At 29.2% G+C, this 26630-nt stretch overlaps 3 protein-coding genes across 8 annotated transcripts; 1 reads left to right on the top strand and 2 right to left on the bottom strand.

Annotated features, from left to right (window-relative positions):
• Positions 1-268: 268 nt before the first annotated feature.
• LOC145189737 (uncharacterized) lies at positions 269-3086 on the bottom strand. Of its 4 annotated transcripts, none has more exons than XM_080066398.2 (4): positions 2939-3086; positions 1744-1816; positions 1609-1662; positions 269-1510 (listed from the first exon to the last, which is right to left on the bottom strand). In XM_080066398.2, exons 2-4 carry the CDS (start codon positions 1814-1816, stop codon positions 591-593), a joined length of 1047 nt encoding a protein of 348 aa, XP_079922524.2. In that variant the 5' UTR covers positions 2939-3086; the 3' UTR covers positions 269-590. The 4 variants fall into 4 exon arrangements, with proteins under 4 accessions (XP_079922524.2, XP_089945824.1, XP_079922525.2 ...); XM_090089698.1 differs by lacking the exon at positions 2939-3086 and adding an exon at positions 2884-2906; XM_080066399.2 differs by lacking the exon at positions 1609-1662 and having other exon boundaries at positions 2939-3062.
• A 419-nt stretch (positions 3087-3505) lies between these two features.
• On the bottom strand, positions 3506-12541 carry LOC145189741 (charged multivesicular body protein 5-like). The gene is made up of 8 exons (XM_090089701.1): positions 12384-12541; positions 6914-7018; positions 5376-5422; positions 5166-5259; positions 4954-5025; positions 4761-4869; positions 3859-3983; positions 3506-3622 (listed from the first exon to the last, which is right to left on the bottom strand). The coding sequence occupies exons 1-8, from the start codon at positions 12450-12452 to the stop codon at positions 3575-3577; spliced, it is 669 nt and encodes a 222-aa protein (XP_089945827.1). The 5' UTR covers positions 12453-12541; the 3' UTR covers positions 3506-3574.
• Positions 12542-15207: 2666 nt separating this feature from the next.
• LOC145190074 (uncharacterized) lies at positions 15208-26165 on the top strand. Of its 3 annotated transcripts, none has more exons than XM_090089674.1 (14): positions 15208-15324; positions 15787-15852; positions 18059-18236; positions 20119-20242; positions 20553-20753; positions 23161-23360; positions 23528-23829; positions 23985-24232; positions 24570-24602; positions 24898-25037; positions 25138-25201; positions 25330-25410; positions 25491-25666; positions 25814-26165. In XM_090089674.1, exons 2-14 carry the CDS (start codon positions 15842-15844, stop codon positions 26045-26047), a joined length of 1992 nt encoding a protein of 663 aa, XP_089945800.1. In that variant the 5' UTR covers positions 15208-15324; positions 15787-15841; the 3' UTR covers positions 26048-26165. The 3 variants fall into 3 exon arrangements, with proteins under 3 accessions (XP_089945800.1, XP_089945799.1, XP_089945801.1); XM_090089673.1 differs by having other exon boundaries at positions 18056-18236; XM_090089675.1 differs by lacking the exons at positions 15208-15324; positions 15787-15852 and adding an exon at positions 17737-17869 and having other exon boundaries at positions 18056-18236.
• The last annotated feature ends 465 nt before the right edge of the window (positions 26166-26630 follow it).

Genomic DNA, 26630 nt, shown 5'->3' with positions numbered 1-26630 from the left:
CTTGTTAATATTCACTTTTTTAAGAACCTTTAATCTTTTTAAACTTTTCTTTAATAAATTATTTTAACAAATTTCTGATACAAATTTATTCTTGAAGTAACACCTTAAAAGAAACACAATTTTTTGAATAATTTATTTATTATTGGATATAAAAAATTAATGTATAAATTATACTCATTTTGAAGCAAGTTTATTCGGAGAATTCTTTCAAATAGAATGAACCGTCTTATTCTTTTTGCTGCAAGTATTACTCTTGAACTGAATCTACTTTTGCTTATAATAACACTCAGCTCCAATCCATTTTCATCCAAAGGTATTATCAAAATCCATACTTTCTTTAACATAAACAAGATCACATTTCATTTCATCTTCTATAGTTATACTGGTTTAAAAGGTTTTTTTTCTGTGAGTGATCAATAAAACAAGCAACTTTTTTTACGTGTTCTCATAACAATATGCTCGTAGAACATTAAAAATATTTACATTAACAAAAATCACTGATGATTCAGTAAGCGAGTTTTGTGAGCGCGTTGTGGTGTGCGTTGTAAAACTGTTGTATAAAAGGAGTAAATAAAAGTTTCTTCACATTTTTACTTCTTTTTACTACAGCATGCTGCAGTACAAGCAGGTGCACAAGATATAGAACATCCGCCATAGCAAGTTGGTGGTGGTGGTGGTGGTGGGGGCGGTGGAGGAGGAGGAGGACTAGAAATTATAATTGGCGGTAAGTTTATAGTTTTCATGCAACACTGAGGTGCACACGATGGTTGACAAACTGATGAAGGAGGTGGTGGAGGAGGCATCATCATTTGTGCGCCACAGGAGGGAGCCGTACATGGTGGTGGAGGTGGATAATACATTATTGGTGGAGGAGGCGGTGGAATCATTGGAGGTGCACATGGAGGAGCAGGACATAGCATGGCTGGTTGATAATACATGGGAGGAGGCATCATACCCATGCAGCACATTGGAGCACACTGAGGTAAGCACTGCATCGGGGGTGGTGGTGGAGGAGGAGGCGGTGGTGGGGGTGGTGGATAGCAGCATAATGGACGACAAGCTGGATAACAAGCTCTTGGACATCCACGAGGGCAAGGAGGAGGAGCTCTTGCTGGAGGTGGCATCTGAAACTGTGGGAAAACTGGACCACAACATTGTGGGGCGCATGATGGTTGACAAGATGGTGGGGGCATCATCATGGTCATAGGTGGAGGTGGAGGAGGCATTGGGGGTGGTGCTGGGCTACAGCAACCAGGTTGAGCTGCGCATTGTGCAGGGCAGGGGTATTGTTGAGCAGGGGCAGGAGCAGGAGCAGGAGGACTTATTACGGTAATCCAATGTGAGCAAATAGAAGGACAAGGTGCTGGTGGTGGTGGAGGTGGTGGAGGTGGAGGAGGAGGTGGTGGTGGGGAAGCTTGATACTGATAGCCACAACAAGTTGGAGAACAAGCAGGAGCGCAGCCTGGGGAGCATTGCATTCCGCATGGATTCGCACTTCTTTTGTCAACATCTGAAACATTGAAAAATTATTTAAATTTTAAGAACGGCTACAAAATTGTAAAAGCATGAAAGTATCTACCTTTCTTAAAAAAGAAAGCTAGTACTTACGTTTCAGACTTTTATCATAATAAATGACTCCTTCTTGCCAATTTGTCAAAGATCCTAAAAGAGACGTTTTTTTTTTTTTTTTTTTTTTTTTTATAAAAACATTCAAAACATTAGAAGTCACAAAACTCAACTTACTTTTCAACCTGGCTGCTTCCGAGCCCCAAAGCAAGATTACAGCCACCAGACCAAATGTACCGCTCAATACCATCTAGGTAAGATAAGGATTGAAAATCTCTGCACCCATTTTTTTAACTTACCAATTAATTTAACCATAAAGGTTTAAATACTGTCAATCAAAAACATTTCCTATTTGTTGCTCTCTCTAAAACATCTCCACTAAGCAGGGCCGGATTTAGGGGTGGGCATTGTGGGCATTTGCCCAAGGGCCTCCACAATTAGGGGTCTCCACATAAAATCGTCAATTTTTATGCATGTTTTTTGTGGTTCGTGGAGTTAAAGTACGTATCAATGACAATAAAGTAATGTAATTATAGTAAAGTAACAGCACCTAAAATTATATACCAACTATACAAATTTTGTTGGCACATACCATGATAAACTATATAACAAAAGTAATATATTTATCTAAATAAAATATTATATGAGACCGAAAAGTTTAGTTTTCTAACTTTGATGAGTACTGAATATGATATTCTCAGAGAGATAAACTTTAACCAATTGATTCAAGACTTCGCAAAGAAGAAGTCTCGTAAAGTGCCGGGCTTGTAATTATAATTTCAATTCATCTGTTTCCCTTCTCCAGATATCTTCGACTTTGCGTGTTAATTGTGTTTAAGTATTTGCTTGTTTATTAGTGATATATAAATATTTCATCAATCTGTTGTGCATTTGCAGTTCCTAGTATAATCACATTATTATGAATAAGAATGCTACCTTTTTGTGTTTTTAAGGTGGAGTGTTTTATTTAACTATATGGTTCAACTATGTTAATTAAAGATGCGTAAGAAATGCACATCACTATTATTAAAAATATATAGTTATCTTTTTTGTGTTTTTAAGATAGAGTGGGCCTCCACAAAATATATGCCCAGGGCCTCCACATATCTAAATACGGCCCTGCCACTAAGCTTATCCCCACTAAGTTTAATATAAGAAATACTTTTATTGTTCAAAAAAAACCTTATGATTTTTCTTTACGGAAAAAAATGCTTATAGAAGAAAGATTTTTTCTAAAAAAAAAACTTGAACTTCTGCAATAAAATCAAGCTTGTTAAAGAGATTTAATTACTATCAGTTGATTAACTAAATTCCAACCTAAAAAAACCTTAAAAACACCAACACAGTGTAAACTCATTAAACGAATGCTTACGTTTCAGTCTTCGCAGTAATTAATCTTTAACTCGCTAACATGTCGAAAACAGTTCGAAATGCTTTTTTAAAAATGTTTGTTTTGGTTGATTAACCACACCATTTGCAAAGCGCTAAACACGAACCTTTCAACATCTATTAAAACATTCAGAGGCATTCATTCGGAACCAATTATATCTCTCTCTGTTTAGAATTTAAATCTGACATAGACAATACGCAGAAGGTGCACAGTATCGTTGGACAATCAACGCTAGACGCTCAGGTGTTATTAGGTGACGCTCAGGAAAATCAAAACAAACTTTTCAAAACTGAAAACGTTTTTAAAAAATTGTAATTTTCTCGTCTATTATTTTACATAGAAGTACATCGTTTTAAAAAACAAATATAAGGAATATATATATAGCGGGAATATGAAGAATTATACTTTTCTTATTATTTTAAAGAACAATACTTTAAAGTTGATGTTTTGTTTTTTTTAATAAAAAAAACTCCGACAAAATCGTTAAAGAGGTGTATTCAGCAAACCAAGGAAAATGTTTATCATATAACGAACGTTAAACCTGATTCGTTAAAAAAAAAGACGAATTTATTCTAGTTAAACCATTAAATGCTTTACAAGTTCCGATAATGTAAAATATTAGGACGGAAGCTCTGGTAACCCGAACTCATCTACTTTCACACCGTCCTAATAATTAAAATAATAAGTCTTATTAGAGATATAACTAACATTTAAACAACGAAGAAAATATAAAAAGAAAAAATTCACAAAATAAATAAAAACAAAAAAAACAAAAAAAAAAGGGGAGGGGGGGGGGGAGGGGGAGAGGGTTTATAGGAAAACGAATGCCACGTATAAATTTATATTAATTAGCTTTAAAAATTATAATAAATAGCTTTAAAAACGCTCTCTACAAGGCTCACCTTAATTCTAGATTTAGAAGGCTCTGTTTCTCCAGGCATTGAACCTGGTACAGACGGAGCTTTTGAGGCGTCATCTAAGTATGCTGCATCGTCCAGAAACATTTCATCACCAAGTGCATCTAACTCTAAATATTTAACATTACTACTATAAAAGCAAAATATTTAAGATAAAAAATGTGAAGGGAAAAAAAGCTATATATGTTATAAATATTGAATTATAAAATTGGTGAAAATGTTTTCATAAACCAATATATATTCCTGACAGTCATAATAACCGATCAGTTTGCAATCAGAATACAACATATGATCATGTTGCAGTCTGATATAAAAAATGATCATAAACACATTTTTTTAATCACTTTAACTTAACTTCGTTGTATAAACGTGTTTTTTTTTTTAATTAAGTAAACTTAAAAACAAATGTTCTTTATAATATAACATTTAATATTTTGTACAACCTTTGAATATTTTTTTGATTTTGGGACATTTATTTTTCATAATGATGAAAAAAATTTTTTTTTCCAACTTTTTTTGTAAATAGTGTATATTTGATAAGAATGAAAAGAATTTGTAAATATTTTTGTCAGTCAAATATAGGGGGGGGGGGGGGTCCAGGTGATTGATGACAAATGAGGATCAACACTTATAGCATAAGTAAAACAATAGTAGGACAATAAAATAGTTAACCGGGCAAGGAAAGAAAGTAAGCCCTCTAAGTGACAGAATAAATTCACTTTAAGATTAACAATAAAATGAAAGTTAAAAAAATTAAAAAGTCTTTAAATCTTTTTTCATAAAATTTAGGTTTTAGAACTCTTAACAGTTGAAATAGTTGTATGCTTCTGACTGTGTTTTAGATTTTAATTAACATTTTAAAAAACATAAAAATAAAGACTTTAAACCTGCATCAAGATCTGCATCATCAATTTCTGGCATACCATACTGACGACCAAGAGCTTCTTGAATTTCGTTTGCTTGCTCTAGCATATCTTCCATATCATCTTGTAGATCCTAGAAAACATTGATCATAATTATTAACAGATAATAAATTATTAAGTAACATCTTCATAACATGACAATCATTTAAAAAATAACCTCAATTTGATCAATGTCAATCTTTTTGTATTCTTTCTTCATCTGCTGAACTCCAAGTTTCATTGCATCAACCTGATAGCAAAAGAACGTTTTGTAAAAAACTTTCAAGTAACTTGCTTCATAACTTTTTTATGAAGTATTTTTAAAATTTAGTAGCAAAAACTGACTGATATAAAAATAATTTAAGAAATAGAACTAAAAACAATATTCACAGTTGTTTTAGTATCTTTAAGCGTTTGTGTGGCAAAATTGGCCTGCTCCATATTAAAAGATTGATTCCGAAGATTTTCAAGCTGATTTTCGTACCTACAAATATAAATATTTTTATAAGTATTAGTAATAATGGATACTTTTGCTGACATTTAAACATTAAAACATATTTCTAATGGTTTTATAAACTTTATTTTCATTTTTAATCTTACATTTTCTTTTGTTTTAAAACTCGCATGGCTTTTTGTTTTACCATATTCTAAATAACATAAAATATTTGTTATTATCTTCATCTTAGTTTTCATAACATCAGAACATAGCAACAATAATAGCAACAACAACAACAATAGCAACAATAAACTGTAAACTTCTTGATCAACATTTATAGCAATATTTTTTGGTCTTAAGCAATTCATAGAGGGAAAAAAAAAAAAAAAAAGAAATAAAGTTTGTACAAGCTACATCACACTCTTGTGCAAAAAATCCAGGGTGACAAAAAAAGTTCACCAGAAACCTTAACTGTGAAAATCTTTTGTTGAGGTAGAAAAAGAAAAAAGAAAAAAGTAGCGCTGCTCTACCAACTTTCAATCTTTTAAATGTTTTCAAAAATGAAATTTGTTAGTTGGTCCTAATCTTCATACAAACAGAAAGTTTATACAAAACACATTTAAATTATTGCTTTAAAAATGGCTGATTTAAGTAATGACGACATATGACACACTAAATGTCTGCAGTTTGCACTAAAAGAGTCATCTAGATTGTTAGGAGGAGTGTGAAGACAAATCCAAGAAGAAGCACGAGGAAGATTGCAGATGAGCAGAAGATATATGGTTAAGAGAAAATTGCATCTCATGGAGAAAAATGTCCACCAATTTACATCAAAGAGAAATAAAAAGTTACCTCTGATGTGTATATCAGCTTACTAAAACATTATGTGGTGCCATGGCTGAAAAAGACATTCCCAAAAAAACCCAACAATATCTTCAGGACAATATGGCTAATTTCTGGCCCAAACACTTTTGGCCACCATCCAATCCTGACCTGAATCCCCTTGACAACAGTATGTGGAGCGTAGTTGAGAATAAGTCTTGCAAAAAGGCATGGGTAATAGATAACTTTAGTGGCTTAAAACATAAGCATCAAGTCACTAAAGTCATCAAGGGACTATATAATCAACACCTGCTAGCTTTCTGTCTTAGAGACCTGAGACAGTTTTGTAGATCCTAGAAAATATTCAAAAAAAAAAAAAAAAAAAAAAAAAAAAGGAGATCTAATTAAATGTTAAGGTGGGAAAAGCATTTATCTCAACTTTTCTTTTATTAATATTCCAGGAAGAAAATTTATGAGTGCTTCAAAATTTCATTTTGAAAAATGTTCTAAAAAGTTTTCAAATTGCTGCTACACCCTGTATATATAACCACCTTGTACAAAAAAAAAAAAGACCCAAATTTAAACATTTTTTCTTTAGAAGCTTGTAAGATAAAACAAAATTTAAACTGTAAGATAGGTTGTTAGTGATTTTTATTTATTTGTTAGACTCTTTGTTTAAATATTCTTTTAAAATGTAAGATAAATAAATTTATAATAAAAAACCACATAAAAAACTTTAAATATTTTCAATAATAAAAGATATAAAAACAAATATAGAATTAAATTTGTAAGGGCTGCAGGGCCACTTTTTGTACTTTGTATAAACAAGAATAATATACATAGCAATATACATCTTCTAATACTCAAAAATATAACAAACCTTTGAAGGGCCTTCCCTCATCTTTTTCATCTGTTCTTTATATTTCAAAAGGTCTCTGTCTAACATTTGTATTTTTTTCTCGACAGATTCTCCACGACTGTCAACCTAAGTATGGTTTTTAAAGCATGGTTTTTAAATTTTTCATGTAGCACAAAAGGAACACAACTTATTTTTTTTGTAAATTTTTAGATATTTATCCTTTTTTTTTTTTATTATAATATTTTTAAAATAATTATTGTAAGTGTTAAAATAAAGTTAAAACCAAAATTTAAATTTAGTAATACAATATTTGACAAACCAGTAACAATCGAAACAATCTGGGATTAAAAAAGAAATCATAAACTCATCTGGCCTAAGAGGTTTTTGGATTGGTGCAGCTATCACTGTTTTTCAGCTACTGACATGTATGCAAACTTTGAGGTGCATGATGTACCACAAGAATACTGCAGCCAAACTTACCAGTCAAGTTTTCCCTGTAAACCAACTAGATTTAAAATAGCCAGAGTCATAACAAATTAAAACATTCTAAAAATATTCCAACGGTAACACAGCAAAGAGACTTCTTGACTCAATGAAAGCTGATAGACCAAATGTTGTTTCATCAGCTACTTGATTGCAGATGATACCAACACAGTAAGCTGCATTCATAGAAGAATTAATTGATGAATTCAGAGGTAATTTTGGTAAAATAGCAAAAACAATTCATGATGACTGGGTTCCTCTTAAAATATGTACATTGTATTGGGATTAAAAAGTGACATCCAATTTAAGAATTTACTTTGCCACAGAAGAATGTCTGAATGTGACAAGGCATCACAATCAAACATTCAGTTATGTGAAGCTAAATATTAATGAACATTGCAACTTCACACATTCCACAGTCTTCCACAGTCAGTAAAGTTGATAGAGACTTTGATACTTTCAAAGCTACAGAGTTGAAAACTTACTACTGAACAATTAAGTTACTACTAACAATTAAATTAATTGAATTATTAAATTACAATTAAGCTGAATGGAATCATAGCAATAGAATTGTAAATATGAGATTTGATGCAACCAGCTTCAATACTAGCCAGTTGTATTGGTGCTTATATTTCTATACATGATAAGTGGCAGCATGCTGTTTCCTGGTCAAGGAGCATCACTTTGCAACATCATTGTATGACAATACAATCAAATTTCAATATTCATTGGTATTTAGTTTCACATAACTTCTTTCAAGTTTATTGTTTTTTGTTTATCTGTTTGTAACCCCAATATCTTCTGGAAGTGTTGCTCAAGCTAATGGAGAGATTAAATTTTTATAAAACATTTATAAAAAACTTACATAGCAATATTTTATCTACCTGTCTGCTTTCAAAGTAGAAGTGACATTAAAAAGACCTAGCACACTATATAAGACTAGATGGATAGCCAAGCTTATCTTTTGTGTTAAAAATGCTCTTTTTAAGGTACAATTACCAGTCATCACTAAGGCTTTATCTCAATCAGCAATTTGGAGAGTTAATAGACCTCTGATCAGTGTTATCTCGCAATGAAAATAGTCCTTCTTGCACTATTCAGTGTGCAAGTACCTTAGTTGGACCAACAAGCTATAGAAGATGCTTTAATGCAGATCGAACTAATGACTGATTCTCAAATCCCACTCAATTGATTTAGAAATGGTGGGGGCAATGATTTCCAACAATTTTTAAGATCTTAACTAACTTCTAAACATAAAAAATTAAACGATTGGCATGAGAAAATATCTCAAATTAATAGAAAAATACTTAGAAGATCATTTAATATAAATGATATATCTGAACAGATCACAAGAGATTTCCAATACAAACAAATAAATATCTTAAATTTTTATGTTTTAAAAGCAAACAACTTTTTTTAATAAAAATTTAATACAAAGTATTATAATTGGATTAAGTTGGCAGAAGGTACTAGAAATGTATCCAATGAGTAAGTTGCTACAAGGATTTGAACTCAAAAAAAAGAAAAAAAAAATGTAAAGAGACAACATAAAACCTGAAAACAAGCTTCTTCTAAAGACTTTTGGAAACAACCTTTTTGTTGTTGTTGGTACACCTTACAATAAATCTAGAAGAGCATTTTTTAACTAAGCTTAAGTAAAAGAAAGACAAAGCTAATTTGCCACAAACTGTGACAAAACTTAGGGAAGAAAGTGTGAGAACTTTTTAATCCAGTCAGATTGAAGAACTTCATAGTTCATTGTCAGATTTTTATGATGTCAAAACTGAGTCATTTATTTCAGGGAATGAATGACAAGTCAGAGTTTAGTTTTTATAAAAGATACTTCATCTAATTCTTTGTATGGTCAAACAAAGCTTATTGAATCTTTATTGCACTGTTGCTAGACTTCAGTAGATGCAAAATAGGGTTTTCTTAAATGTATTGTAAATGTTTTAATCCATCATGCAATTATACAGCTTCTAAAAATCTTGATGATTCTGGTGTTTAAAGTTAATTAGTAATGGCTTTATTTCATGATGAATGGAAATCTTAACAAACTATTGACTACTTATGGTTTGACTGGTTCTGAATAGTATAAAGTGCCTAATATAGTTTGATCTTAAATGTGGTGATTCTCTATTTGGTTCAAGCTTTGTTACTAACTGAATAATTCTCTAGCTTAAAATACTATCCTTACTTGTAGTAAATCAGAAAATTAAAGGAGCTGGTTTTGCTGCTCAAAATCAACTTGCTCATCTATGGAACCAATCCTTTGATGGATCATGCAATTAAGCATCAGTCATTTAAAGATCAATGTCAACCAACACACTGCATACCAAATAAGGTGAATGATTTATCTGATAATGACAAAACTCATCCCAATCAAACATCTCAAAACAGATACTTAAGTCAAACCAATGCCTTTCCAAATCTTCAAAATACTGATACTTTTCGTCAAGATTCTTCGCAGCTCCAAGGTTCCACTAATGATGCTTCAAAGAGAGTAAAAAAATGGTCACAGCAGCAAATATGCTTGTCTCTAATATGAAGGAGAAAGTACTCTTAAGAGCAATAAAAAAAAAAAACTTTAGGCTCAACTACAGCAAGTTTGTTTCAGATGGGTGTAACTCTAACTATATGAAGGAGCTAAAACTGCATCTCAATTAACCTTTACAGACATTAGTGGAACACCTTCTCCCTCACAGAGTTACACCTTTTCATTTGTGTTACTTTTATGCTTGTAAAAGCATTACTAATTTTATGGCCTGGTTTGATACTACATTTTGTTTAGAGGTTACCATGGAATAAATTTGGATGGTAACAATCTACAGAGACTTTTGGATTAACATAGTTGGTATAGTCATGGTGTATATCCTGAACAGGCTAAAAAAAGTGCTCACCACTGCCACTAAGAAGTGTGGAACCAATATTATGAGTATTGTTTGTAATACAAATACCATGCAAAAAAACTCAGATAAATCAAGCTACAAAAATAACTCACATGGTATTTTTGGAATATTTATAAGTGACCCTACTCCTTCCATATATGCAAAATTTGAAACTTTTTGTATTTTCAGACTGCTGGGACTAACTATAAAAGTGCCCATAAAGACAACTTATATATTTTTTGAAAATGAATATCAAAAAGAACCATAAACTCAACATGAAAAACGTTTATTATTTGAATGGACCTACTCCTAACTTTTTCTTTGTGATACTTCAAACAAGTTCAAACTTCAAACTCCCTTTTGCTAGAAGAGGGTCATTACTTTAATTAAAATATTCTTTTTCTAATTTAAAAAAATGTTTCGTAAGGTAAATAACTTAACAAAGTCATTTACTAAGCTTCCTTTAATTGTAATATGAACTTTAAATGTAATACTATGTAGGTTACTTAAATTTAAACAATTTAGCTTCAATATATTTAGATTTTTTTTTTATCACTGTAGTTCCATTATAAAAGTTACCATTATATTTTAAATAACTAAAATTGTTTTTTAAGGTTCTTAAATATATATTTTATATATAATTTTCCCTTTTTTTGTGAGTTTATTTTATTTTTGATAAGAAAAATACTCAAAAACCAATCCATAAAAACTGAAGAGAGAATGAAAGGTAATGTTAGAATAGAAAAGGTATGTTAGAAATTGAAAAGAACTTTATTCTCAATCTTACAGATATAAGGTTTTCGGAATAGTTTTCTAAACTTTTTTTTTCATTTTTTTAAAACTTAACAATTGTTAATTAGCGCTTGTTGAGTTTTATCAAACCTTCTAACCCCTTAAGTTCATTTAAATCACTAAAGTAATAGATATTAATAAAGAATAGAATAAATATTAAGGATGAAAACAAATATAAGTAAGGAGCTCATATAGAAGTTTTAAATGACAAAATTTGATAATACAGATATTAAAGGCTTCTATGAAGCAGCTGTAAGTTAGATTAAGAGTTACCACTTAAACCACTAAACTCTTTTGCACTAGACCTTTTCACATTTCATAGACACTTATACCTTGAAACAAATTAAAAGTACTTTATTAAAAATTATCTTGTTTAACAATTATTTTACGTTAAAATGAGAAAAATGTTTCTTGAGGACAAACTTCCATAACTTCATGTATAACCACATTTTAAATAAAATTTTAAATAAGTTTTAGTAATAGATTTGCATGATGGCATAGTTTTTTGTTTCTTTAGAACATCTTTTTTAGAGGATAGTTGAAGACAATTTGAATAGCACGTGCAAATTTTACCTTCAGGTTGCAAAATTGTTCACCACAAAGGTTGCCATAACTTTTATGTTATAAAAACTTAAAGATGCTAATCAATTTGTCATTAAAAAATAATACATTTAGTTCTCTTTCTTTAGTTGTAACAGTGGAGAACATTTATGAATGAGATCCTTCAGTATCTGCGTAATGGTATAACCAATTTTGAACCAGAATTTAAATTGGAGCTTGTAACAGTTCCTTCTTAAATGAAATGAAATAAATTAATAGTTGAGTAATTCAATAGACTAGATACATTAAATCCAGCTACATTACTAACAGCTTATGAGTATGAAGTTGAACTTTTTGTTTCAAATGAGGCACCTCTAAAAATTGTATTTGAATATACTGAGTCATAAATTTTCATTCAAATTATCAACTTTCATGCAAATTTTTTTACTACAAAGCCCAATATTTGATCTGCATGACCCTTAATCTAATAAAAAGTATATAAAGTTAAATTCTTGTAAATGTAAAATATTTAAAATAATTGATAAAATAATTGATTGCAAAGTAAATTTTTATTTACGCAAAAAAAAAATCAAAAAACTTATCTACAGAATTTACTAATGAACTTCAAAATTAGTCCACTCTTAAGATATTTTAAATCAAAAGTCTTGGCAGCAGCAATTTTGTTTTATGCAGAAATATTATTTAAAAAGGAAGAAAGGTTTTTATATTTATTGACTGATATAATACCATACTACAAAATGTTTAAAAGAATTTGAAGATTTACTTACTTTACTAATACAGTCAGTCAAGTTTGGTGGTGGGGCTTTAGGTTTTCCACTTCCAAATATACGATTCATGATTATTTTTTTACTATCAACACTAGTTAAAATAAATATAGTGAATAGAAGATATATGTTATAAGTATACACAAGATTTAAAATTCAAAACATTGCAATTATTATGACGTTTTAGAAGACGGCTATGACATCATAAATTTATGCTTGTAAAGAATTTCTTCATGTCCACTAAGCAAAAAAAAAGAAATAATTTGCGGCATGTAAATTATTCCTGTAATTTTTAATTGCAAATGTCCTGTTTAAGAAATGTTTTTGAAATTAAAGGTGGTTTGAGAAAAAAAAAATGTACACAAATTTTGTCAACACCGTTCTGTTGAAACCACATATTCTGCAGTCCTAATCGATTTATTTCAGATAATATCTTTATCAATCCTTTACTTCATTGATGCATCACTTGATTGATTCAGATATGTATCAATGCTTTACTTTTTTAGAATGAATTTAGAATGAGCGACGAACCCAGAAAATTTTGGTGGTGGGGAATGGGAGGCGGGGAGAAGGTGTATCTAAAATTAGACAACTCAACATACGAAATTACAAAACAAACATGAACAGGAGCAACATTTAAAGCATAAATTTTAAAAGTAAAAAATCTACAATACAAAATCAAGGCGCCTCTATTTGCCAGCTGCAAATCTATTAGCCGCATCATTTACTTCGAAATTAATTATTTTAAATATATAATAATGTCAGGCCAGTGAAGCGATAAGGGGTTTTTTAAAATCTTTATGCCACTCTCAGCAAGGATGTTGTTTTAAATTCTACTTTAAAAAATTGTCCCCAGTATCAACTCAAAAAGCTAAAAATGGTTTGAAGTTACTATCTGTTTTTATAATAGCATGGTTTCCATCAAGTATGACTTCACCATCATATATTCAGGGGCGATTCTAGGAAAAATACGAGGGGGGGGGTGAAATATGTTAAAAATACCGACTCAAAAATCCTATCCTAAAAATAGATATCGCCACTGTAAAAGGTAATTATATCGCGACTATCGTATATTAGCAGATTTTAAAAATACTCAAAAAACTTGTTGTTTTTAAATTCTATAAAAGTCATGTTAAAAAATAATCCATGAAATTTACCGACTATAACTTTTTTTCAAAAAAATACCGACTTTAAGTTTGATTTTACAATTGCTAGGGGGGTGTAACACCCCCCCACACCCACCCCCCCCCCCCGTAAAATCGCCCCTGGATATATTCTGCCTCTATATGCAATCCTAAGTCTATCACAAAGAATAATAGTCTTAATAATAGGTACCGAACGTTTGCGCGATTATTTGACAACAGTTTGTATTTTGCATTTAGCATGGTTTTTATAATGGTATTTAAATTTAAAGGCACTAAAACATTATCAACAAATATAACTGAACTTTTGTAGTATTAGTTGTTCCAATAATTTGTCAGATGCCCATCTCTTCCTATCATATGATTTTACTCTTGGAGTGGTCTATTAACTAATTGCGCAAGTTTTATAGCCTAATAATGATTATTTTCACTTCATGGATAAGTAAAACACAAGTCACACATGGAAAAAAATTCAAAGAGGGAGAAAATTTAAAGTTGGAATGTGTCCCACTTTCCCATCAACTTTTTCTCACAATGTGTAGCAGACCGAGATATAACTTCTGTGGGTTTTTTCCACCCTTCAGTGTACATGCATATTTGAAAGAAGAATTTGGCATCCAGTGTTCAGCCAACAATTCTTTTTTTTTTCAAGGTCAGTAAGTTTGAATTCTAATTCTATATTTCACTAGAAAAAACACTAGAAAAAACGCAAGTAATATTATTATCGGACGGATGAAAATATTTTTTACATGATTTACTATTATCAGTATCTGGTACTATTATCAGTATCTGGTAATGTGGCTTCAAGAAATCAGAGATTGCGAGGAAATGTCAATCTGTTCAAGAGATTTAGAAATCTTACAATCAGATATTGGCAAAATTACAGAAGTACATTTTGGAAAAAAAAACATTTCAGCGAGTCTTGTCCAAAACTTGTTTTTCTAATGTTCATATTTCTGTAAGAACTACTGAATACTGACAAGCATGTTCTACCATAACCAATACTCTAAATAAAACCAGAGCTGAAGAGATAACTTTGTTAATTAAACTAAATCTCTGCATGTGTATGCAAGAGGATGACCAACATCTTTTTGTAAGTTATTCATGTTACTGTAAATAGTGAACATTTTCATCGTGTACTATGAGCTGGACAAGTTCCACAAGCAGCTGGGCAATAATCTTTGCAAATATTCAGAGTATCTTGAATGTTTTCTCCGGGAATTGAATGAATCCAGCGATTTCTTTCTTAACATTTACATTTCCTTATGGTAATCGAAACACATGAAATCGTTTGTCGTAGCTGCATTTACATCCAATCGCACATCATTTAAATGACATAGCAGAATGTTCTTATTCTTCTCAAAAATAGACTTGTGAAGAAATCAACATTTATATTTCGTTTAAATAAATACGCGAGAATACGAATTTTACTTTTTCTCAAAATCATGCACGAGAATCTGTATACCTCTGGTATTCTGCTATTCACAAACTGAATTGCGGTCAAAATGGAAACATTCTTATGGATGACTTTTTTTATTGAAAACGTATGATATTAAATACCAGCAAAATAATTTTCATTTTTAGCTTTTAAGTACTAAATGACATAAGGCATTTTTTATTGCACGGTCCAATGAAATTTTGTTTTTGTTTTTGCATAGCCAATGACAGCAAACGCTGAAATACTCAAGATGTATTGAAGTCTACCGCTTAAAAACCTCAGTAAACCAAATAAGATTTTTTTTTTCTAGCTTTTAACGTTCTTCTTTTTTTTTTTATCACTTCATTAAGAGAAAAAAGAAAAGGTAGATGTTTTTAGCATTGTTACAGTATATATATATATATATATTTTACAGCATTTTTTTAATTAAAAATATATGAAAATATATCATTTACTATGATATATTTTCATATGCTTCTTATGATCAGAGAATATTAGATGCTTCAGAAATCATAAAAACAACATGTTCCAAACTACTTTTGTTAATGCGCTAAACAGATGTTACTTTGAAAATGTCATTAGCATTTTTCCGATTTTAACTTTCCATTCGTTATTGCTGAAGCTCATATGTTAGCATGAAGAATCTCTAACATCGCAAGATATTTTTCTTGTAAATATGTGAGCTTCAAAAATAAACATGACAGTTTTTTATTAGTAGTTAAAGGTGGTAAAATAGTTGTCAATGTTCAACTGTCCACCGACAACTTAATTGACAGCAAAACTTAACAGTATTTATAATTGTTGATCAGTTGATGGTTTTAATTAGTTTCAGCTAGGTTAAACTGCGCTCTGCTGTCTTGAAGTGTACGACGAACACAGCGATGCAAGTAATGTAAGTAGAAATTTTCCACTTTCTATCCTCTACATCATACTTTTATCACAATGACTTATCTCTTTGTAGTCTATTACATTCACACCATATTTATAAAACATCAGTTTGAGCTATGGAAATTTCTAAACAGGTTTGTTAATTTCCAGTATCTGAATATCTCCAATCATATTTTCAGACTCTTTTAATTGAGTAAAGCAATTGTTCAATATTTTTGACGGATAAGAACAAAATTATTTTTCATAGCTTTATATATCTAAATATATAAATCATTGTAAAATCGATTTATTTCAAAGTTTTCTATAATTCGCTACACACTTTGAAAAAATTCTCAAAACAAAAAGAAAACTGAATGAAATTCATTTTATCAAAAAAACTAAGTTAAACAAAAAGATATGCAAAAAATGAAGCATAACCAAATTGACCAAATAATTCTTTAGAAAAAACAAAGAAGCTGGAGTAAAATCTTCTTTCTCCTCCTCCATCTCCATTAAAGATTGAAACAGTAACTTTTGATGTAGATGGCAAAGGATTAGCTGATATATTGCTCTCAGATTTCTTCATACCTCCTACCTATTCAAAAGTAAAACGGAAGTTAAGTTCGATTGTTCGACTTAAACTGCTCAAGAATTGAATGATTTGGAAAATAGTAATATCTTAAATACCACTCCTCAGCCATTCAGCCAATATAATTGCAGTATCGTGTGATGGCACTTGGCAGCGCTCGAAATTATCCATTCATATCTCAGACGAACCTTACAAAAACCTTATAAGCATCCAAAAAAGATTTTGTTTTAAATTTGTATATCTTCAGATACATTTCCACCTTAATAGCACGAGCACGCAGACATATACGTCTGCTTCTCCAAAAAAACAAAAACTCATTGAACTGCAAGGTTGCAGCAGAATCATTACCATTAAGTAAACAAATACATGCGGTATTTTTCAAACAAATGTGGATATTTTAAAAATATTTGCAGTTTTTTAAAATTAAAATACTCCGATACAAAAAATTAGCGTTTTTTTTTTTTCTCAACTCGCGATTGAAAATATCGCAAGTAAGAACATACAAATTTTCCGCACCTTGAAAATTTCGAATACGTTTCCAGGAAAACTCGTATGTGTGGTTTTTTGGAAATTTTGGAGCGAACCGCAGATGATTATTTAGTAGACTACAGTTCTAAGAAAGACATTCTTAGTGAAACAGCTTTGGATTGGGTGTGACTACAAAACAAAAAAATGCGACTTTTAATTACCAAAATAGTTTCACAGTTAAATAAGATTCAATCTCCTACAACACCGATATCCGATTGGCATCGGTCTCGGGAAGACGGTTTTTTCCGATACCAACTTCGAAGTGAGCATCGTTGATGTTAGTATCCTACATACGAGACTTACGAGACTGATGCTTACAGTTGAAAAGTAAATGTTAAACGATTTTAAAGGGAGGGTGCCGCATTTACCTCTCCGTTGCAAACAGGACTTCACCCAATATTTAAGATTTGTATAACGAAGAAGTCCATACTTTTGAAAATACATATTGGAATAAATCACCACTAAGTCCAAAAAAAACGATACGCGTATACGTATACTATTAACATTAAGTTATCATTTTTGAAATGATGGTTGAATGTTGATAATGTATTGATACGAGCTTTTGATAATAATGATAATTATTATTCTATATTGGCATTTTGGAGTGGGTTTTGTCAATTTGCCAAACTGTCATTTTGGAGTAACTTCTTCCAAAACAATCTTAACACATCGGCTAACAGTGGAAGATGAATAAAATCAATTTTTTTTTTTTTTTTTAAAGTGATGAGAAGGTTTTCCACTTTCATCAATTAAAAGTATTCTTTTAGAAAAGTTTAACAACTCTTCTATATATGGTTATTAATATTTTTAGTTAAAGGAACAAACAAACAAAAAAACTGATGTGCTTTTATAACTCGTCTTAAGCACAATGGTTTTCTAAACAAGGAAACCTTTGTTTATTACAAAAAAAATGACATGTTTGAAGGTAAGTAATTTTTTTGTAAAATATGCAATAATGATATACTATGCAACATGGTTTCTGAGTACTCATTATAAAGATTTTATAAGAAATGTTTTATGTATTAAAGAACATATACTAGTGATGATAATAGTTTGAAATATAAGTGTTGTTTCATGAAGTTTACTTTTCATAGATTCTTTTTCTTTTAAGAAGTATGGTTTGGCTTGCAGCTATTGTATTGGGTGATGCAGTTCTTCTTATTAGCTGTAGAAGTCATAGACACAAAAATGAAAGAAAGCATTTTTCACGATCTGCTTCACCACAAGCAAATGTTGTTCCTAATATTGAACTAGAAATTCTAACAAAAAAGTTTGTGGATGATATTCTAGAAGTTAGTGGGTTTTTATGGTTAACTAAATATATGTATTTTTTTTTTTTTTTTTTAAAAATTGCACTGTGTATAAAATTTAAATCATTTTGCATTATGTAAAATATTTAAATTAGAACTGGATTTTGTTTTATAAGATTTTTCTAGTTAAACAGACAGTAACAAATTTTCATCCCCAGTAATTTTAAAGATAAAGAAGTGCTCAAAAATATGCTGAAAATGTTATCAAGAAAAAATGATTAAAAAAATGATCATTCAGCAGTTGATGTCCACTCTTGAGAATTGTTTTGAAAGTTTTAATTTAAGCTTTTTAATATTGTTTTAACTCCTGGTGACAAAAATATGGTGCAACTTATTTTCTTGAATGACTCTGCAAAGTATTCATCTAAACTCTTGAACTTTTCACCAATTATTTGTTATGCTATTAGTAACAGATTAAACCATTTTGTTATAAGATGTTAAATTACAAAAATTCTTGCTTGAATAATGGAAAACTGAATGTTTAAAAGTATGTTGGTGCCAAACAAGCTGGAATTGATACAACAAGCTTATCATGATATCAAGTTTGAGGTGTTTCCTTATTTGAAGGTTTTTACTGTGAATTTGTCTATCAATGTGATCCAAAAATATTTAGTAGGTTTTAAGGCTGAACTTTAAGATGACCATTCAACTTGAGTTATTTTTGAAAAATCTTTAATGTTTTCTAATGTATTTTTTTGGTTAGCCAGACTTCTCTTAAATATTTTTCCAATTTTGCTATAACTCTTACCTGGAGTTATCATGTTAACTATCAATTGCTTAACAAGTAATGTCAAATATTTTTGACTAGCCATATTCAAATAATTCCAGGTTCTTACATTATTTACTTAATTTTATCAAAAGAAATATGTTTTAACATTTTGTTGATAAAAAAATAAAAAATATCAAAAAAAAAAACACTAAAAGGGGTTGTCAACATACTTTTGAACTTTGAGTTTTCCAGTTTATAAGCAAAAATTTTTGTAAATTAATATTTGATAGTAATTTAATTACTTTAATCTTTTACTTGTATCATAATAAATGATTAGTGAAAATTTCAAAAATTTAGCTTAATTTGTTTCAGAGTTAATAAAAAGTAAATAAAGAGTCAACATACTTTTAAGTACTACTGTAATCTCTTTTGAACATTATTATCGTTTTTATCTACTTAAATTACTAGATAATTCATGGCATTTGTATATGAGAGATTAAATAAAGATAAGTTAATCTGTGAATTTTATAAAATACTGATTTTTTACAATTGCTGTAAATGACTTTGTAAAAGTCTTCTATTTTGAAAAATTTTTCTAGTACTTCACTAATAACTACAAAACATTTTCTTATGACAAAGTCAGTGTTTCTAAACAAGTTTTTTTTGGAATTACTAACTTTTTTGATATATGGAATAATTAAATGTGGACTATAGATCTTTTTACATATATTATTATATATGTAGAAGTTCCTTTTAGAAATAGAAAAAAATTAAGTCTGGCATACCTTCTCAAATTACAAAGTCTTCTAAACTTCTACTTTCCCGACACAAGTTCATTTAAAATTATTGTTACTAAGAAATAAAAAATAGGAATAAAGGTTCTATTTCTATTGGACAGTAGATTGCTTCACATCAATTGAATTAGCAATAATAGCGTCCGTTTTAAAATAGAGCTAATTGAAACAGGTGTATGTAAAAATATTTTTTAATATACATTAGTTCCATATACCTACTAAAAAAAAAAGATAATGTATAATTTTATGGAATAAAATAGTAAATCATAAAATCTATTTTTAAAAAAAAAGGGGTATTTTTTTGTTAATGCTTTAAATATAATATATAAAAAATATTAACATATAAAAATATATTGTTTAGAAAACTATGCCTCTCAATAATAATGATAAAGATTTTGAGGAGAAAACCAAAAATTTGCAAAGTCAAGTTGAAAAATCAAAACCTGGAATTCTTGAAATAACAGAGAAAGTAGAAAAAGGGGCAGGTATGTTTTGCATAAAAATTTATATTGATAATTGATATAATTTTTGGTATGTTGTGACATTATTGTTTAATTGTACCTAAATAACTGATGATATTTATTGGTTTGAGGTAAATGTTCTATTGTTATTTATGTTATGCATGTTTTTTTTTTAATTATGTTAAATTATATTCTCTTCTTGCATTTTTTCTATTATGACTTATTGGAAATCTAAAAAAATGTTACTAGATTTTTTAATGGAGCTGATTAAAGCAAAAGTTTTATAGTAATTTTCTGTTTTAATTTAGTTGGTCAAATTTTTGTTTTTTTACAGAAGTGGTAAATAAACTTGCTGGAGGTATCAAGGAAATGGTTACTGGAATTTCATCTGGAAATTGGCAGGCTACAATACTTGCTGGTTTAAGTATTGTTGGAACTGTAGCTGCTTTAGCTGGTCCTGTAGGTGCTGCTGTTGCAGCTATTTTGTCCATCATATCAACAATATTTGGTTTATTCAGTGGAACACAAGCAGTTGGTTTGAATCCTTTTTTTTTTTTTTTTTTTTTTTATTTTTGCTTTTTTTTTAAGTTTTTTTATTATCAAGTTAGTCATTTTGTAACAATCAGTAGAAAGTATTTCATAAAACAATTGAAAATTTTTATAATATGCAATTTTATTTAAATAATCTTTCCATAAATAAGGCTTAAAGTAATGTATTACAATCTTATCAAAAAATAACTTATGTAATAGCCATTTTCAGAGATCTTGTTTAAAAAGTTATTAAAGTTTGTAAGAAAAATTTCAGAAATAAATTGTTAAAATTTATCAGACTATGTTAGAATTATTTTAAAATGTTTTAAAACATAAATTAACCTCCAATACAGAGATTTTCCTTTTCTTTCAATAACTATGTTGTACATAAGAAATGTAGTGAAGGATGTCACCAGAATCTTCAACAAACAGATATGAAGAATCATTCTTCAACAAACAAATTTGAGTGGCAAAAAATATACTTTTCTTAAGTTAATTTAACTTTATGTTACTATACTTGTAAATTTTTTTTTTTCACTAACACTTGATGACAAAAATTTGGTGCAATTTTTGAGCAGTTAAAACTTATTGAATTTATAATCACCCAGCCTCACTTTATTTGTTGGTTTGTTTATAAAGTGTCAGTTTTCACGAAACATTTTATTAAGTTAGATTAATTAATAAGAAAATGTTAACAAAATGAAACAAACTTCTAGTAATTTAAGTAGATAAAAACAATAATATTGTTCAAAAGAGATTACAGTACCACTTAAAAGTATGTTGACTCTTTATTTACTTTTTATTAACTTTGAAATTCTCACCAATCATTATGATATAAGTAAAAGATTAAAGTAATTAAATTACTATCAAACATTAATTTAACTGTAATTAAAAAGTTGTACAACTTTTGTAATTTTCATCTTAATGTTAAAACTAAGGACATTGTAGAGTATTTTGTTGCTTCTAAAGAACCACCCAATGTTATACCATGAAGTGGAAGAACAATTAACCAACGTCTTGTAAGCCTGGATCAGGCATAAAGCCTAATATTATACCTGCTAGGTACATCAGTTGTCTGGAAGGTCTCAGTTGTAGCCTAATATTATACCTGCTAGGTACATCAGTTGTCTGAACCAGTCTAGAACTTCAACAAGAAAAATTGAAAATGAATTCAAGTTTGGTCATTCCTATATTGTAAAAACATTTAGAAACAAAGCAAACATTTGTTATAAAAAAAAAACAAATTTCTGATTAAAACAGTTAAAACAGTTGCAACTGAACTATGGAAGAATTTATTGCGAATTCAGAAACTTTGAATTTATCATTGATGATGAGTTTAAATTTAAACATACAAGCAAAAAATTCTAATGCTGGTTTTTTACTCAGATGAACCAAAAAAATGCACTGAAAAATGTGAAATATAAGTGCAAAAGTAAATTTGAAAAAAAATTTTTGTTTTTATTATATATCCCTTTGTGAATTTACTGTTCCTACAGGACTGGCAATTAACCAAACAGCATATAAAAGTGATTGCATCATCAAAAGATTGATTTCTTTTATCAACAAACATCACAGCAATAGTAATTATGTACTTTGTCCGGACTTAGGTTCTTCACCTTATGCTAGAAGTGTGTTTAATTTCAATTACCTAGCTGTGAAAACCACTTATTATGTTACAAAAATTGATAACCCAGCATTATTTCAGTCTCAAAAGCAAAAAATGAATATATTGCTTACTATTCTGTACTAAAATTTTTGTCACCTGGGGTCAAAATAAATTTAAAAAGCATAAGTTAAAAGTTTAAAAACAATTCTCAAGATTTTGCATTATTTGCCAAATGATCGTTTTTTAATAATTTTTTTTCTTGATGAAATGATCAGATAATCAGCTTTTTAAAGACAGATGTTAGTTGTTGAGTTTGCTACATTGACCAAATTTTGCAATAGAGCATAAAAACTTTCAAATTCACAATAATTTAAAGCAGCTTTTATTTGAAAAATTGTAAAAATTACTTTTTTCAATTTGAGCTATTTGTAGTTATCTGAAGCCTACAAGGTGAAGTAGGTAGATGAAGAACTGTGTTTAACAAAATTCTGCATACCTAACTCTTTTTAAGTTTTTCACTGGTAATAAGCTCTGCAAACCACAGATAAGTAAAAAGGAGTCACAAATTGTTTAAAATTATTTTTAAAAAGCCTCCCCCTTCTTCATGTTGCTATGTAAAAAGCCTCCCCCTTCTTCACACTGTTATATAAAAACTCTCCGTGTAATTTGTAACTTGTTTGTTACTCCATAGTGAACTCTCTAGGGTGAGTTCATAACAGAGTTAAACATTTTTAGTGAATGTAACCCACTAATATAATTTATTACTGCAGCATTTATTTAAGCAGATTTTTCTTTTTCTGAACAGTTACACAAGAGAGTAAAGATATACAGTTGTCAAAAATTATTGATGAAGCATTAGACAAAGCTAGAGTTGAAGGTCTGAGGGCTGAAGCAGAAGGTCTAAAAAGAACTATTTCTTCTATACAAAATTCTGTTAGTGAATTCCGTGAGAAAAAAAACTTCAATAAACACACTGCAGTACAGTTATTTGATAAAGTTTTTGTGGTATGTCTTAAACAATGCATTTAAATTTAATAATAGTTTTTTTTGTTTGTTTTTGTTGTAATTAATGTTTGATTGTAGTTTAATTTAATACATTTGCTGTTTTTTCTTTAACAATAAATTAAATTTTTAATTTACCTTTAGGGACTTAACTTTTAATTTACCTTTAGGGACTTAACTTTTTTGGAGAGCTGAAATATATGATTAAGGTTTATTGTGTTGGTATAGTTGATGATTTCTCACTCACAGAACAAGTTGAGAATGCAACAATAAATGCAAACAAATGCTTAGAAATATCTAATCTCTATGCTGAACTCTCAATCCTGAAGCAGCTTCTCATAACTGATATTGCAAGTTTGTCTGCAGAAGCTGGATTAAATGGGTCATACCTCAATCTCATCTTCTTTACAAATAAAGAACAGATGATTGATAGGGATGTCCTGAGATTTTTCTTGGATCCAATCAATTTCAAGTAAAATTACTGACTTTATTTCTTTTTGAGTTTCATGAAAGTCTTTAATTTCTTTTGTAAAGGACAAAAATGAGTTGTTATTCTTTTTTTTAATTGAAATATTTCTTCTTTGGTCAATGTAATCATTTTTAATGCTGTCTTTTTATAACTATCAGAATCAGCAGGTTTTGTGTTTCACATTTTTATGGTGCACCAAGCCGCTATCCAGCTCTTCACTCATATCTGATGGCTTTATCTAAATTGTCTGAAGGCAGAAAATTACTTAAACATGCCATGTTTTGTTCAGATAAACAGTTACAGGGAGATTGCTATCAATTGCCTTTGTTTGATAATAAGATCATGAGTAAGAGAGCGCATAGTTTAGGTGCATGGGCAAACAAAATATCATCTCTGTTTATTTCAAGTAAGTTTATTTTTTCTATATAAATTATTTTTAATGAATAGATTTATAAATGAAGATTTGATAATTGCATAACTGTTAATTTCAAATTAAATCTTGTACTTAAGTGCACTTAACCTAAGTACACCATTTAATTTGGTATCAACAGTTATGAGATTTAGTTTCACAAGAATTATGAGGTTACTTAGTAAAAAAGCAAACAAATAAGTGTACTGATGTCATAAAGTTGTATTTGCTGGTGCTACCCAGAAGTAGATTTAGAAGTAGATTTTTAGATTTAAGAAAAAGTTAAATTTAATATTTTTATCAATGCTAGACTTAGATCTGAATATTTTTTTAGATGGTGCCATGCTATATCTAATAAAACACAAAGGTAATTTTATTTGCAGAAACCTTTTTTGAATCTTTTTTTTTTTTTTGAGAAATGAAATCCATTTAAGTTTTCAATTTAAAAAATAATCTAAATTCAATTCACCTTAAAAATATTTTTTTTACAATTTGATTTGTGTTGTTTTAAAGTTATTGTCCTTATTGATAAAACGCTCATTTTGTATATTTTAGGCTGTATATTTGGATGGGTGAAAGTAATCACTCTTCCTAAAGTAAAAGAATATGAGTAGTCTTCATGCATTTAATAAGTAAAAATCAATTTTTCTGTTTTTTATTAGAAGCAACAGTACCATATGGACCATTTTATGGTCCAACTGTTCATGGAAAATTGCGTTCAAATTATACAGATTACATTCTAGATGAAAACAATAATGACAAACCAAGAGTTCGATTTTGCAGGGATGACTATTTGGCTCAGGTTATTTCTCCTAAAAAATCTAATGTTTTCTATGAAAAGGTAAAAAACATAAGTATTGTAGTTTGCACTTTGTTCTATTTGGGAATTTATTAACCTTTAGACTGAATATTGTGTGGATGTAGAAACTGGTGAATATGCTGACCTGAAATCTGGACCTTTTAAAGGTAAAGTCCCAATTAGTGTATTGAAAGATCGCAGTATAATAAATACATAATTTGCAAATATTTTAGGCATTATATCAAAACTCCCCAATAAGACAGTTTAAAGTTATTAAAGTCTTTTATTATTTTAGATGGATGGGAGAACCAAGTGCAATCATTTGACATTCCTGCAAATATGAAAGTAACTATTTGGAATAAAGAAAACTTTGAAAGTATAATTTTATCAGTATTATTTGTTTAATATTCATGTATTAAAAATAAAATAACACAACAATAAAACATTTGAATTTAGGCAATGAAATTTATGGTCCATTTTATGGACCTAATGTAATTGGAAAAGCTAGGGATTGTGGCAACTTTCTTGGATATTCAATTCAAATCAGCTATGCTGAGAAAAGCTCATTTGAAATGGTCAAGATATGTACAGAAGCATATATGACTGGAATGTGTGATTTTTTTGAAGATGGCGTAAGCAATTTTTAACATTATCTTTTTACTGGTAATGGTTCAATTGATTCTGTTTCTGTTTTGAAACAGTATTTAATATAAAAGTTTGTGGTGTGTTAGTAGCAATATCTTGAAGTTTTTGTGTTAAAATAAAAGTTTTATATTTAGAAACTAGATTTGCAAAAATTCCGTGGATGTAGAAAGCCATATTTCAAACAAATAAAAAGCATGGATGTACCTGGTGGTAAAGTTGTTGAAATGTGGAAAGGTGCTAATTTCACAGGACAACCTGTTGGTCCATACATTGGTCCTATTACTATTCCACTTGTTGAAAGTGGAAATGCTCATGATTTTACAATATCTATAAAAACCATCTCAAACTATGTTAAAGAAAATGCATAAGAAATGGTGTCAATTAAAACAAATTTAGTTGTTAAAATTTTATTTATTAAAATGATATTTGATATTATACATAATATAAAATAATATTTTTTAAAATAGCATTTATTAAAATGATATTTACTAAAATAACATTTATCTAAATAATATTTATTAAAATGATATTAAAAATAGTATTTATCTAATAAAATCTATCTTTGTTATAGGTTGTTTTTATAAACCTATCATATAAAGTTACTTTATATTACACTGTAGAGTATTTATGAAATATGTTTCTTCCTTTAATTTAAACAAGTGAATGGTTATGCATATACATAAGTATATATAACAAGTATATATGCAACTATAACTGCTGTAAAAAGTATATGCAACTATAACTGCTGTACAAGTATATATGCAACTATAACTGCTCATTTGATATTTTGAATAAACCAAATTAAAAATTATTTGTATTTCATTTTTACTTTTTCCATTTTTAGCAACGGGTACCATTTTAAAGTTTATGGGTGGGTACCATTTTAAGTTCCCTTTGAGTTCATTTTTATATTTATGGGTGGGTATCATTTTTAATCCCCTTTTATTATAA

The sequence above is a fragment of the Hydra viridissima genome, unplaced genomic scaffold, assembly GCF_058129835.1.
Source record: "Hydra viridissima isolate aposymbiotic clone 2 unplaced genomic scaffold, HvirCarnegie_v1 scaffold_6, whole genome shotgun sequence".
Classification (NCBI taxonomy): domain Eukaryota; kingdom Metazoa; phylum Cnidaria; class Hydrozoa; order Anthoathecata; family Hydridae; genus Hydra; species Hydra viridissima.
The sequence above is the reverse complement of the archived record's forward strand: the minus strand, read 5'-3'. Positions and strand labels throughout refer to the sequence as shown.